Below are 15,875 nucleotides of genomic sequence, written 5' to 3'. Positions count from 1 at the left end.
AAAATCCAATGTGGGACCAGCAAGTAATCCCACTTCCTAAAGTAAGCAGATACCATATATACCAGCATAAATACCAACACACATCAGCTCAAACCAACACACAAATGAAATATACTATCCCATGCCACCAACACACAACATCCCAAGTTACCATGGCACAACTTCCATATAAGAAAATTCATCAATCTGGAATATCTTATTCATTATCTGACAATTTTGAGATAGGATGACTTCATCAGACTAATGGAAAAAAAAGAAAAACTGGGGCAGCAGTTTTTAGCAAAAAAATCTGCTCTATAGACAGAAATTATTAACAGGGTTTCGAAGGTGATATGGCAGCTGCATATTCATCAACATATGTGCTGCAAAATCTGCTGCTAGAAATATGCAGTTAGGTGTTTGCTTTCATATATTTCAGATGTATTTGGGTTGTGCCCCTTTGCACTTTGAGTAAAGTTTACCATACTTATCAAAAAAAGTATTTGGAGTCGGCTATAAAAGCATCTGATGTCACTTCTCTATACAAGTTGGTACTTCTATCAGAGCATATGCCATCATGCCCTTTAACCCACAGTCAATTTGGCCTTTTCCATAACCTTATAAATTTGCAATGGCTTCATTAACAAATTAATAGGGGTTTTCATAGTAAAGCCCATGAGATAATATGTCCACCAAAATCCGATGATGGAATATTCAATAAATACTTAAGGCTTTTCTCCATGGCTTTGCAACAAAGATAATAAGCTATGTTAATACATATAGATAAATATAAAAAGATTAATTGTATATTGAACAAGAGATTATCCGTATTAGACTTCTTCATTATGATTTCTCAACTCTGTTATACTAGGCAAGCTAACCTTAAATAATTGCAAAAACTTTCCAACAAAATCTTTATATAATCTGAAGCAAATCAACCTACGACATATTTTTTATTTATTAACCCTACAAATTCTTAATATATTATCTTAGGAAAGGGAGGCACAACATTTTGGAAATGGGATAGTGGAGTGGAAAACCCTCTTTACCTTCTCAATGACCCGACGGCTTCGCTCCTACCCTGAGTCTCAGCACGCTGAGCCACTGAATACCTACAAACATAGCAACGTACCCAGAAGTTGAATCTAAAAAGCATATAAAACCTAGCTGAAGGGCGTTCAAAATTATAGAGGGTGTAGCCGAAGCAAGCCGAACTTGAAAAAGAACAAAAAAAGTAAAAAACAAAAAATAAAAGAACCCAGAAAGGATGAGATCTGTGATTTCCAAACCTGAGAGATGAAGAGGTCTGAGAGAAGGATGAAATCTGCGATTTCCAAACTTGGGAGATGAAGAAATCTGAGAGAAGGAGGAGATCTGCTATCCAAGCTTGAAATAACCTTTCTTCCCGCTGTTTTGCTTTTCACTCTTTTTCTACACTTTTTTTTTTAATATAATTGATGACGTGGCATTTTGCCATGTCAAAGGCGTTCGCGCGGAGGCACCATTCTGTGCCTGTCCCTAGCAGTACTCATATTTTTAATACGGAAAAAAAGCTACTTTCCCGTCTAAGACTTATTGCTCTAATTGACTACTCGGCAAAAAAAAAAAAAAAAAAATATTTAATGATTAAATAAGTGATTTTAAGTGTATTAGTATATTTTTTATTTTTAAAATATTTAAATATATTAAAAATGTGAAAAAATAAAAATAAAAATAGAATGAAGTTTAAAAGTGTCTAGCGATAATAATGAGCAGTGTTACTCAGGCGATAGAGTAGCACCACTCTTTTAGTATGTGGCAAAAGAAAAAATGTCTGCCATGTTGGAAAAAAATAATAAATTAGGCAATTATTAATATGTTTCCCATTTTAAATCTTTCACTCCCATATACTATTTACAAGATATCTAATTTGATTTATAAGATAAATTAAAATTTTAAATATTTCAATATAAATATTATGTTTTAAGAAAAATGCTTCTTGAATCGAAAAAATGGACCAACAATCTTGACTGATTGTATTTTTTATTTTTTATTTTTATTTAATGATTAAGGAATTGATTATTAGTGAATTGATATTTTTTATATTTTTTTATTTTTTAAACATGTTTAAAGATTTATAAAAAAATGGTTGAAAATAATAAAAAATAAATAGATTTACACCATCACGTCTACTCTCTGGGTCCATATTTTCGATCCTAGTAGCATTGTCCATGTTTTAAATATTAAAAATTTTATATCTTTAACAATATCTAATATTTAAGTATTTTTTATGGGGGAGAAAACAATAACCTCAGGAAAAAAAATATATTAGAAAAATTTTATCCAAACAACTAGACAAATATAATTTTCCCTTCCACAAGTTTAAAAACAAAACATATCAAAAATAAATTATCCTAATAAATTATAAATTTTCATTCTATCTATCTACTTTTACAAGTTTTTATATAAATTAAGCCTTCGCTTATTTTATTTTTTTTCCCCAAATTTAGTAATTGTAAGAGTTAAGTTACAACACTAAGAAATTTTCTCCAGTTGTCTGATCGAATTGGGTAGTTCAATCAAAGATAAAAATAGGCAATATGTGGATCTACAACGTTTAATGTTGGCCTTATAAAATATTCTCCAATTTGGATCATCCAACCAAATGTGCATTGACCTTTGTATGTGCATAAGAAAGAAACGAATTTCCTCTGTTACATTTAATGCGCAGAATTCAAGAGAAGTGTCTTTTTTTAAGTTAATTTACATACAGTCTGTACAACAAAGCCTAAGCCTACATCCTACCCTATGCACAAATTGTAAATCGACTAATCCCAATCAGCATCAAAAAACCCAGCATCCTTCATCTCGGAGTAATATGCGTTTTCCAACAGAAAATCATCCTCCTGTAAACGTTCAAAACGTGAACTTGTCATATTCTCTGGAGAAATGATATTAGCAGAGTAATAGAGTGAGCAGACGTCCTTTTGAAAAAGATAAGTTAATATAAGACTCACTTGAAAACATTAATTTTTTAATAATGAACATCACTCTTTTTCAAAAAGAATACGCTGCACAACCTATGACTATATATAGCATTATTCCATTCTCCGTGCACACATCAAAACAAGAAAACAATATTTCTATAACTACAGTATGTGGTGGAGGAATCACCTGGAAAAAATCAGCTAGAAAAGTTACATAGAGGAAAGGAAGATAGAGCGAGTGATAGCAGAAAACGGTGAGGTTATACAACCTGCATCAAAGGTGAGACAACCAATATCTCAGTGCCAACTTGAATGCAAATAATGAAAATAGGAGCTCCAAGTTTATATTTCAATTTGACAAACTTGAAATTTAGAGTACCAAATCCCGAAGCTGGCCCCCATCACGGCAAGCCCACATCCAAATAATGCTACTGCACCAACTGTAAACATTATCACGATGTAATTGTAGAATGCTGGTCTGGCTGCAGAAGATAATGAAACAATTTCACACACAATTAGAATAAATCCTGCAAGAACTATGAAGATGACAGAATTTGAAATGAACTCACGAGGCATACTGTCTCTCGATTTTGAGAAATGCACAAACAAAATGTAGCCGTAAGCTGCAGTTAGCAATAGCTTATGCATGATCCATAAACCCCACTTCACCTTATTTGTACTTCCAACCCCATCGAGGAACAGAGGAACCCCAAACCCAAATACATAAATTACCTGAAAATGAAGTATCCGATAATGAAAAAGCCAACTATCATTCCAATAGATGTACAAGAATGTAATAGCACAAGTAAATAAACGATGGGAGACTGGTTTCTAATTTGGATTCCATGCTTATAAAGTAAATAGTAGCTTCAACTACCAAAGGACAGAAATTGAGATGATGGAATATCACATTTATTCAATCAGCACATGCGGGGAATAAGAGCTGCTTCCTTATTCTTCAACCATTAGGTTGGAGGAGGAGGATAAGATGTGATCAGGCACTCTATAGAGGGTGGCCTTCCGTGCGTGGAGTGCCGCATTGGGGAAGACCCTTACTGTGGATAAGTTGAAGAGGAGGAAGTTTTAGTAATGGCTGGGTGCTGCATGAGTAAGAAGAGTGGGGAATCAATTGGTCATTTGTTGCTGTATCAACGCACATTGTGACTTGCTGCATCACTGCACAATCACCATGTGTGCCCAAAGAAAGGAAAGATCCTCAAGATCCTCCTCCTCCCAGAAGCTCTTATTTCAACAAAGACAAATAATTTCAGAAAACTTAAAACACAAGCAAATATGCATGTGCATTTTGTCCAGAACTAGACGCGGGTATGTAACGTAAATGAAGAATACAGCCATTCATTGGCTCATCCTCCCAGATATTAATTCACAAGCTTTGCTACTCATCATCCCCACACACCACCACATACTACTACACTTATTTTTATTTATTTTTACTTATTTTAATTTTTTTTATTTTATTCTTCCTAAACTAATTGAATTATTCTATTCATCATCCATACACCATACATTTGGTAAGAGAAAAAAATTAAAAAAATTATGTGTGGTGTGAGGATGATGATTAGAATTTTTCTTAATTCACAAAAAAAAAAAAAAAAAAAAACACTTGTGGTTTCATGGAATACAATGCAGATAATTATTTCACCACTAATATCATCCTTAAATAAGCTCATTCATGGTGTAACATGTATCTAAGTTAGCTTAAGCACTCTATAAAAGTTACTAGGTAATTAAAGTGATCGCTACTATACAAATTAGTAACAATATTATTGCATTGTTGCAAGTAGATTCCGCTTTTCTACTTTTTAGGTTTTTCCTTTCACTATGATTGGAAGCATTTATCATAGCCACACACTTAATACTTTCTTTTTTCTTGGCACTGGGTGGACAGGAATAACGTCTAGACTAATCCCGGGGGTGCACAGGATCTCAGCAAGGAGTTTCCAACAAGTGCACCTTCGGTAATTTAAAAAGAAAATCCCCTAGGTCAATGGCCCCTAAAGATTGTTTCCACTCAAGGGAATTTGAACCTTAGACATGAGGGAGCATACCCCCAAGTCCAAGGCTTTTACCACTTGAGCCAACCCCTAAGGGGTGCATAGGCACACACTTAATACTAGTCACATGTTAACGCAACTAATAATACACAAGACTTTAGGAAGTTCATTTCCATGATGTATGTTCATAATTGAGAAGAATGTGATATCTTATCAGTTATCACAACCAACTAATAAATAACCAACTACTTCCAACCTTATCAGTTATACAAATGTCCAATACCTGCCCCACATCCAAATTATAACGTATACATCAAAACCCACTCCAACATTACTAGAAGAGCTTGGACACACCTGCACTTCTATTTTTCATGGTTTGTACAATACCAAAATTATGATGGATACATTAACAAAGTATGTTTTTGCTAACAGTAGACATAATAAAACTCAACTCTAGCACGCATGCAATTTTTTTTTATATCATGCTAGTGCAAAGCCATGAGTTGCACACAACAATCTTAAATAGATTTCACTGAAGGAAAGATTCTAACCTAAAAACACTCCAGAACTCTCGGTTTCTTTGCCAGTATAAAATAGTGCTTTGCCAACAGCACAACTTAGTCAACTTAAATAGATCTCATTTAGCTCTTAGTACTTAAATGAAAGAGCAGACGAGATTACAAAACAGTAAAGAGGTTATGTTTGAGTAAATAAGATAATATTTGCATGAAAATTCCACAGCGAAGATTATAACAATAAATTAGATCACAAGTAAACGAGGGAACAGAACTTACAAACCCTCAACATAGATATCAAACAGGCGACAGTGAAAAATTAAAACCATCATAATTGGAAAATAAGCATTAAAATACTGCACGATGAGGCCATAACATAGCACCGCTTTAACCAGAAGCGAAATGTTACCTTAAGAAGCATATCCACCCCTACAATGATCCCTGAGACAGCGAAGTTATGTGCTAAAGCATCCAACCCACTAGCATAATCGTCCTGGAGTAAGAAAGCCAACAAGCTAATCTCCAAACAAAGCATCCCAGATGTTGTGAATAACGAAAGGAGATTCCACCCCGCCACCTTTCCAGGAGAGCATTGCCAAGTCTGTTTCATCAAAATCAAATTTCAACCAATTAGGTCCTAAATAAATATTTTCTTGCCCCAAGATTAAGGCCTACCACTCTCCACCACTCGACCAATAGTATGTTATATATATATATATATATATAAGTATTAATTCTTCATTAATAAGCGACCCGACCAATAGTATTTTGATCATCATTATCGCATCCTTCATCCCATTCAAAACAAAAACAAATAAATCTACTCGCGCTAGTACTACGATTATTGCAAAACAATCTTTTGTGCAAAGAGCTCGCCAGTCCGGATCAACTTTGAAGTTAATCAACCACACAAGACAAGCACAGAAAACGTACAAATAACAAGGAAAAAGTGAGTTCGAAACAAAGGGAGGGAGGGGGAGCACCTGGAGAGACGACCAACCGAGGTTGAGAGCGGTAACGAGCCAGAGGAGGGCATAATAGGAAATCGTAACGTAGGAGCGTCGGGTGTAGAGCTTCTTCAGGTTCTTCTTGGCATGGGCGGCAAGGTAGACCACGAAGACGACGGAGAAGACGACCAGAACGGCTACGAACCAGGGTGCTTGGCACTCGGACTCGAGCAAATTATGGCCATCGGTTTTAGCAGGAAGGCTCGGGGCAGAGAGGGAAGAGTCGGTGCTGACTTGGAGACTTGCGGACATCTTTCTTTCCAGAAGGAGAGGGAGAGTCGAACTAAGAATAGAGGGTAGTAGTAATGAAAACCCTAATTTGTACGGTTGAGAATTGACATCGAGATTGAGAGGGCAAGAGAAAACCTTGTTTGGCTGGTGAGAAAAAAAGAAAAGAAAATAGTAAGGGCAGAAGGAAAAGAAAACGCAAGTTAGTTGGTTCTGTTGGATTGATGAAAGGAGACGGGTGGAGGATTTGAATCGATAATGAAACGGAGACTTCAATTTTTGCTGAATTTGCAATTTTATGATTTTACTCAGAATGCTTGGCCAAGCCAGTTTTTATTATTTTTATTTTTATTTATTTATTTATTTATTTTAAATATTTATATTTTTTAAGAATAACTTGATTATTACTTTATTTTTTTAATTTAAATAAAGGTAGAGATTTTACTAAAATAACATACAAACTTACCTGACTTAATATATTATATTTGTTTTATAATATAAAAGATCACATAAAATTATATTAATTTATAAATTTATTTTTTTATAATTAAAATATTTTTTTAAGTTTATAATTATAAACATTGTTTTTTTCATTTTTTATTATTTTTTAAATTATGAATATTTTTTTTCATTTTAACCGAAGCAGTAGTCTAACCACCTCTAGATGGTTGGTTGTCCACTCCATTTGGCCACCACCCCCGACCTCGGAGTGAAAAAATCCGTCTTAAAGTAAGGTGATCCGTCGCAACCTAAAGATTAATTAATCACTCTACGTTTCTAATATATACTTTTAAGTAATTTTTATTTTAAATGTATTCTAAAAAAATCATTGTACATGAAATGAATGCATTTAAAATGTTATATAATTCTTTTGTATATTTTATTAGATGGTTTTACACGTCATACTTCTCTAAAAAAGTGCATGAAATAATTTGATTTTGAAACAAATACTAACTTTGTTTAATTTATTTGACTATAATTTATATTTTTTGATGAAAGACTTTTTGTTTCTTTTAAGAAATAAGTTACTTATCAACCGATTTATCACCACACACCCCACATTTTACATAGGAAATCGGGTTCATTAAGAAATAAACCGATTCTACCATAATCCCTTCATCTCTCCCACAAAATCATCCCCTTCATCTCCTCCTCTTTTATGCAATTTCTCCCTCAATGAAAAAGAACTTAAGAAGAGAGAGCTTGATGAGAGAGAGGGAGTTTAATGAGAGAGAGAGGTCGAAGAGAGAGAGAGCTTGAGAAGAGAGGTCGATGAGAGAGATGAGTTTAGTGAAAACGTTTGAGGAGAGAGAATAAAATCAGATAATACGATGAGTCTGATATAAAAAAAAAATAAGAAAAAAGTGAAAGCCACATCAGGTATGAATTGTGGGGTGAATAGTGGCTGATGTACATTATCTTCTTTAATATGCAAATAAAAGTGAAAGAAACGATCTGTTATAAATTTAGAATAAAATTAAAAAAGAAGGAAGGGAATAGTTTAAAAGGGAGAAAATAGAATAAGCGAAAATAGAGTAGATAAAAAATAAGAGATAGAGAAGGGGAAAAACAGTATAAATATTCGTTTTTGGTATTTGACATATCAAATCATTGAAACTTGGTAATTGTAGATGAGTGTGATTAAAAAAACTTTTAATTAAAATTGATATTTATCTTTATGAATTATAAAGAGATATTTTATTTGTTTGTTGTTCTTTAGGCATCGACTGAAAATTATTTGATAGTGCTCTTTATTTTTATTTTTTTTAGTTTTAATCTTCATTCATTTTGTGATGGATGTCTTTCTCACTTTTAGAGAAAATATGAATCACAACATAGGTAGATGAATTGTGGGTTCTACACCATTTAATATTAGGGAAATGCTTATCCCACATATGATGGATTACCGATTCTATTTTTTATTTATTTTTTAGATTTTTTAATAAATTTAAAAAAGAATTAGAAAAAGAAAAAAATAAAAACACTTTTGTCTCGTCGGTGGACTTCCTCTGTGGGAGTAGCACTGTCTTTAATATTATTTAAAAAAATCTAGTTGTAAGTATAATTGTATATTAATCTGCGCACTAATTTAATATAATTGATTAAAAAGTAGATTTTATTGAAAACAATATTAATTTAAATTTTGAATATGAAGAAATCAGTATTGATACGTAGATTAATATGCGACTTTATTTATATGTAGTAAAATTCATATTATTTATAAAAAAAAATATTAAATATTGTAAAATGAAATGTTGAGTATGCACTTTTCACACTATTAACATGACAAGTTTAATTTTCAAGACAATTTAATTTTAAACTTCTTTAGAGAATAAATAATATAAAAGGATTATAGTATGAAAAGTGTTTTTCATATACCGACTTATAAATAATATAAAATATTGTGGAATACACGTACAACATTAAAATTGTTTACTTCTTGTTCAAACAGTCTGCCTTCTAGAGGATTATTTCATGTGCATTCTTCATATAAACCATATCAAAGACTAAAGAGTAAGATAAACACAAACCGTAGACAGCATTACTCAAAAAGCATACAAACTATAATCCTTTTGTCCTTAACCCTTTTCGAGATTATGCTCGATAAGCCTGCGGGGACAGCCTCGGTCGAGGGTGCACCATTAAGGGCGCGGCGCGTTGCAGGGTCAACCCATATGCTTCATCCATGTTCAGCTTCTCAGGCATCAATCCGTCGGCCAATTCCCAATCAAATGCATGGACTAGGGTTGCTGTTAGGAGCTGAACCATGCGCAACCCCAAGCTCATGCCAGCACATATTCTACGCCCAGCACCAAATGGTATGACTTCAAAATCATTCCCTCTAACATCAACATGGGCCTTGCTGCTACCGGGAAGGAATCTCTCGGGCCTAAACTCTAGCGGGCTTTCCCATTGCTCTGGATCCCGAGATATGGCCCATACATTGACCAAAAGGGTGGATCCCTTGGGGATGTGGTAGCCGTTGATTTCACAATCTTCGGACGCCATCCGTGGCAGAGAGAGGGGAGTCGATGGGTGGAGCCGGAAGGTCTCCTTAATGACGGCCTGGAAGTAGGGGAGTTGGGGTAGGTCTAACTCGCTTACGAGCCGATCTCGACCGACAACGGAGTCAAGCTCCCGTTGGACATGGGCCAAGATGTTGGGGTGCCGTACGAGTTCTGCTATGGCCCATTCGACTGTACTAGATGAGGTGTCAGTGCCTGCTGTGAACATATTCTGCAACCATGAATCACTAATTTCAGCTCCACAACCCAACAACATTAAATAAATTAATAAATAGTTCACAGATAAATTTTATTAAAAATAATAATAATTTAAATTTTAAATATAAAAAAATTAATATTAATATACAGAATAATAGGTAATTTTATTTATACATTTCTTTGTGTGTTCAGCATCAGACTATGATCATGGAAAAATCTAGAAAGGAAACTTCAAAATTTTTAAGGAAATCTTGTACGAATTTACGTGATATGTGGTATAGAAATGATGAGTATAATTTTTTTAAAAAAATAGTAATTTGTAAAAAAATAAATAAAATATAAAAATTAATTTGTAAATAATAATAAAATAATTTAAATTAAAATATTTTATTAAATCTTGATAATAAAGAGTGAAAAAGTTGAATAAAAATATTATAAAATTAAAATATTATTTTTATTTTAAAATTTAAAAAATAGTATTAATTTTTTTAAAAAATTTAAAAATATTGTAACTATTAGATAAAAGGACGTTTCCTACGTCAGTAGATCATTACCGATCACTACAAATATTTTTATTTTATTTTTTCTTTCATCATTTTTTAAACTTATTTAGATATTTTTTAAAAATAAAAAAAATTATATATTCATTTAAAAATATTTACTTAAAATAAAAAATGCATTTCGGTAGAAATCATCTGTGCACGTAATGTTTTCCTCGGATAAAATTGAAGGAAAATGCTTGAAAAGTGATCATTGTAGAGAGAGAGAAAGAGAGAGTGGTACCAAAAGTAAGGCTTTGATCTCTGTGTCTGTGAGCTTCCCTCCCTCACCATCATCAGACTCCTTCAAAGAAATCAAAGTGCTCAACATGTCCACGTGCTGCCCAGCATCGCTCCTTTTGTGCTCCTCAACGATGGCTGTCAAAAACGTGTCGAACCTCTTGTGGAGCTTCTTCATCTTAGCTGCCACCCCCTGTAAGTCTAGCCACTCCAGTGCCGGGATAAAGTCACCGACGTTGAACACTCCGGCCAGTACCATCACCTCCACCACCATTGATTTGAACTCGTCCGCCTTGTCATCACCGCCGCCGCTACCATCTCCGAACATTCTCCGGCCTAGCATCACCCTCCCTAGTGCGTTTACAGTGCAAACATTGAGCAATTGTGCCAAGTTCACTGGCTTGGAGCCTGCGTCTGCTAGGGCTCTTGCTAGAACTGCCACCTCTTCCTGATCAGCATCAATTATTATTATTATTTTTTAATCCTTCTTGCAAGGCATTAATTTAGGACCCACTTTCTACATGTTTCTGATCCACGCATGCGAGTTTGCAAATACAAAGTTCATAAACATGAAAATTAAATACTTGTCATGTCATATATTCATATATATTTTTGTGTGTATGTATATGTATGTGTGTATATAAATATATATATATATACATGCTCGAGTCAAACCTGGCGGACATGTCTGAAATCATCCAAGGCCTTTCCGGAGAAGAGATGGACGGAGCTAATCTTCCGGAGCATGCGCCACCGGGGGCCGTAGGGGGCGAACACGAGGTCCTGGTAATTGTAAGCAATATACTTGGCACCGGAGTTAGGCGGTCGGCTCGAGAAATTTTGGTCATGGGTCTTCAAGAACTGGGAGGCAACGGACGCTGACGCCGCGACGACGACATCAACGAAGCCGAGACGGAGGTGCATGAGGGGGCCGTAGTTGCGGGCGAGGGCGGCGAGGGAGTGGTGAGGCACGGCGCCCATGTGGGGCAAGTTTCCGATGATCGGCCATGGCTTTGGGCCCGGAGGGAGGGGAAGGCGGTGGCGGCGGCGGCTAGTGGTAAGCTTGAGGAGGTAAAAGAGGAAGATAGCGAAGAAAATGGTGGCGAGAATGAGAGAGGAAGGAGACATGGCGAGCTTTTTGTCTGTGCTGTGAATCTATGGGCATGGAGGTCCTCAAGTTAAAGGGGCCGGGGGGGGGGTGGGGAAGATACATGTGGGTAAGTACTAGTGATATTCACGGGTTGGTTGAAACGCGTGCATGCATGTGTGTGCTAGTTGGGTTGGTTTTGAATGTTAGCTTCTATGGGAGAGGGCGAGGTTGGATAGCTACCTCTTTTTCGATGCTATCCTCCGTACCATGTAGATCATTTTTTGGACTTTTTTGAGGATTGTGACGTAATTGTCATTTATACTAGGACCGTAACAACCCCACAAAGGACGTTGCCTGCTTGGGTGAATTTTTTTTTAATAAAAATTATATGATTTTGTTAAAAATTGAATAATTTAATGCCTAAAAATAATTTTTATAAATATGTTTGGATAATAATAGATTAATAAAATATAATAATTATATATTTGGATAAATTAAAAAAGAAAAAAATAAGTTCAAAATATATTATAATTTAATACAAGTTTAGCAAGTTTAACAAAAAAAATTAGTTACGAAAGGCACGTGGCCTGGTAGACATTATCCCTATCCTCCAAAATGGAGGTATGAAGTTGAAACCTCCTATCTTCCAAATGTAGAAAAAAACAACAAGATTAGTCTAAAATGATACATGGTTTGTTGTGCAATTGATCATTCAGCATCATTTGGTACGTGATCAATTGAGAAGATATTGAAGTTTTTGTGTTATTATTGCTTCAATCGATCAGGATGTACACCAAGTTGAATTATTCTTTTTTTTTTTGTGAAACTTGTATTGTAATATTCTCAAAACATGATAAATGTTCATACATGATAGAAATTTTATAATTTGGTATGATTAACAAGAAAGTAAAGAATTTACATGAAGAAAATTCAAAGTAGTCTAAATTAAAAGAAATGTTGTAATAGTCTAAATTAAAAATAAGATTTTTTTTTTATTCAGATAATTACTTTTTTAAAGAGAAGAAGATGCGAAAATTAAAATTTGATTTTAGATAATGATTTTTTTCTAATATTTATTGTTTTTCATTTAAATATTTTAAATAATATTAAATAAATAATAAATGTTGTAAGGGCTATTTCACGGAGGAGGAGGGGGGCATAGATGTTATTTTCTTTTACATAGAAACATACATACACACATATATATATATATATATATATATATATATATATATATATATATATATATATATATATATTATGATGTCCATGTGAATAATTTAGCACATGGATTGATCTAATAAAAATTTTATGTATAGTTATTTTTATGTACTTTTTTACTCATTCTATTGATATGATTGGTTGTATATTAAAAAAATAATACAATCAATCATATCAATAAAATGCACAAAAAATATACAAAAGTGAGTGTATATAACATTACTCTTGATCCAATAGATTAATCATACGTACAAATTAAAGAAAACGGCCAGCTAGTTATTAATTAATTAATTTACTACAAGAAAACTGCTTATTTATGACCAGTTATTTCTAACGAAATGAATATTTTTAACTAAAATGAGTTGTAAATAATCTTTTGGTTGCAAAAGATTGGTCACAAATATTCGTTTTTCTTATAACTAGGTCAGCACGTTTGTCTAGTTGGATGAAATAAGATTTTTAATAAAAATAATATAATTTTTTACAAAAAAATTAATTAATGTATAACTTAATGCATAAAAACCAAAAAAAAAACAAATTTTAGGAAATATCTTTTGATAATAATAAGTTAGTAAAGTTTAATAATTACATATTTAGATATATTAGAAAACAAAAAGATTTATTCAAAATAGACCATAATTTAATACAATTTGTAGACTCGAGTAATATAAACAAATTAAAGTCCTAATTTTTCCAAAAGTAGAATAGACATTCAAATATTTTTTCGGTACATGAAAATACTGTTTGGCTTGTTTGGGGGATAATTGATCATTTGGTGTCTTTTTCTAAATGATTAATCGAGAGCACATTCAATTTTGTAAGAAAGCACAGCGGAAAGTACCTCAAATTTAGCTTATAAAATTACTTTACAAGTTTCTCCAGATCAACAAATTTTAAGCGTTTCCTCTTAGTGGTGAACTATACTACATAGTATAAAACTAGAATAACACTTAACGAATCCACAACTTAAATACTATTTCAAGATAGAACCAAAAAAAATATATATTTTACTATTTAGATAGTCACCAAGAATCGAATGAGGGGGATTATATATAGCTCACCATACAAAGCTGGCCTTAAAGGCTAGCATTTACTCTGCAGGTAACGCATGGCCTTAAAGCCATGCATTAGACGTTACAAGCCATGTAACGCATGACCTTAAACCCATGCATTCATGGGCTTGTAACGTACAGAAGGGGACAGGACTGCCTAGGTGGGCGCCCTTCGTCCAACAAATTTTGTGTAACGTTGTTGCTTGAGTTAATCAAGGTCTGTACCAAGTTGAATCACCTATTTTCTTTGTGAAGTATGTGTTACAATGTTCTCCAACTATAATAAATGCTCTTACGTGATATGAATTTAATGTTTGTGTATTATCAATAGAAAAGTAAAGAATATAAATGTAAAAAAATTCAAAACATGGCAAACCAATAGAAATTATAGATAGTGAGATCAAATTATCCTCCACCCTTTTTTGTTCTTTCTGAAAAATATATATAAAAGAGAGATACCCACTAACCTTAAAATCAAAAACACATCAACTTCTCTTAATTATTATGTTTACAAATTAAAACCTAAAAAACCAATATTTACAAATAAAAAGTGTGTTGTGAGAGACATAATATATATGTTAGTACGAATAAATTATATTACTTGTGCATGCATTGAGAAATGGAATATTATTTTCAGTACTTATTTTATGCTATTTAATATTTTAAAGTATTTAACTTTTGTTAAAACATTGAATGGTGGGTTCAATCAATTGATAAAATTTCAAAATATCTAATTAATTATGATTAAAATTGACCATGATTTTTGATATATTATATTTTGTTGACGTGAGGTCTGAAACACCGAAATATTTACTTGTAGTGTTTATGAATATTTTGTACGCGCTTATCCTTATAATGTTATTTATTAATATTTATTGATTTAATACACAAAAAATAAAATAATTAATACCAATAATTCGAAGACAAAATAGTACTTATAATCATTTGAAAAAAAAACTTTTAATCAATTAAAACAAAAATAAGTAATATATTAATCTAAGAACTATATATTGCTTTAATTTCTTTTTATTTTTTATTTTTTCATTAATTGTGAAAGAACAGTACAAAAGGCTCATGGTTAAGTAGTTGATTACCACCAACATCAATGATCATTTTATTTGGACACATTAATGCACATGAGACATGCGTGCTTATCCAAAAGTGGGAAAAAAAATAATTATTATATTCCTTTTAATTAGTGGAGATTTGTAGGGGTGGGTTGGGAACATTTGTTCACGTGGGGTGGGGGTGGGGGTGGGGGTGGGTACACCGGTGGGGAGCGCTGGTTCAAAATAACTATAAACAAAAAATGTATTTGTTCGGTGGATGTCTCTCTTTATACAGTGATTGGAATAACTGAACAAAAAAAAAATACTATAATAATAATAGAGTTGACATTAATGGAAAAATGCCAACTGGTTGAGTTACAGAAACATCACTTTTATACGAGAAGACGTCACTTTTAAAACCACGGCTTGGTTGTCTCTCCATCTACATAATTAAAGGTTAAAATAGTCTATATCTTCTATCTTTTCCTTTTACACAAGGCACCAAACCATATCACTGTTCTTTTTCCCCCTTTTTCCCGCATGCACACAGGGCCTCTTGTGGCTTTTTTTTCTTTCAAAAATTTCACGTACCTTTACTTTTAAATACTCTTTTATATATTTTATTAACGTGATTGATCGTGTATTAAAAAAAATTAATGTAAAAATAACTGTATATAAAATTATTTTTTTTCTTTTGAATTGAAAAGCATCCAACCGAGTACTAATATTATATATATATATATACACAAA

At 33.0% G+C, this 15,875-nt stretch overlaps 2 protein-coding genes across 3 annotated transcripts; both read right to left on the bottom strand.

Annotated features, from left to right (window-relative positions):
* Positions 1-2,581: 2,581 nt before the first annotated feature.
* LOC122282053 (protein CANDIDATE G-PROTEIN COUPLED RECEPTOR 2-like) lies at positions 2,582-7,018 on the bottom strand. 2 transcript variants are annotated; one of them, XM_043093974.1, is made up of 6 exons: positions 6,459-7,018; positions 5,885-6,076; positions 3,524-3,677; positions 3,325-3,427; positions 3,133-3,214; positions 2,582-2,864 (listed from the first exon to the last, which is right to left on the bottom strand). In XM_043093974.1, the coding sequence occupies exons 1-6, from the start codon at positions 6,732-6,734 to the stop codon at positions 2,787-2,789; spliced, it is 885 nt and encodes a 294-aa protein (XP_042949908.1). In that variant the 5' UTR covers positions 6,735-7,018; the 3' UTR covers positions 2,582-2,786. The 2 variants fall into 2 exon arrangements, with proteins under 2 accessions (XP_042949908.1, XP_042949907.1); XM_043093973.1 differs by having other exon boundaries at positions 3,515-3,677; positions 6,459-7,017.
* A 2,059-nt stretch (positions 7,019-9,077) lies between these two features.
* Positions 9,078-11,911, bottom strand: LOC122281663 (flavonoid 3'-monooxygenase). Its single transcript, XM_043093388.1, has 3 exons — positions 11,389-11,911; positions 10,718-11,161; positions 9,078-9,947 (listed from the first exon to the last, which is right to left on the bottom strand). The coding sequence occupies exons 1-3, from the start codon at positions 11,839-11,841 to the stop codon at positions 9,306-9,308; spliced, it is 1,539 nt and encodes a 512-aa protein (XP_042949322.1). The 5' UTR covers positions 11,842-11,911; the 3' UTR covers positions 9,078-9,305.
* Between the last annotated feature and the right edge of the window lie 3,964 nt (positions 11,912-15,875).

This window comes from Carya illinoinensis, chromosome 11, assembly GCF_018687715.1.
Source record: "Carya illinoinensis cultivar Pawnee chromosome 11, C.illinoinensisPawnee_v1, whole genome shotgun sequence".
NCBI lineage: Eukaryota > Viridiplantae > Streptophyta > Magnoliopsida > Fagales > Juglandaceae > Carya > Carya illinoinensis.
This window is presented reverse-complemented; position numbering and strand designations above follow the sequence as displayed.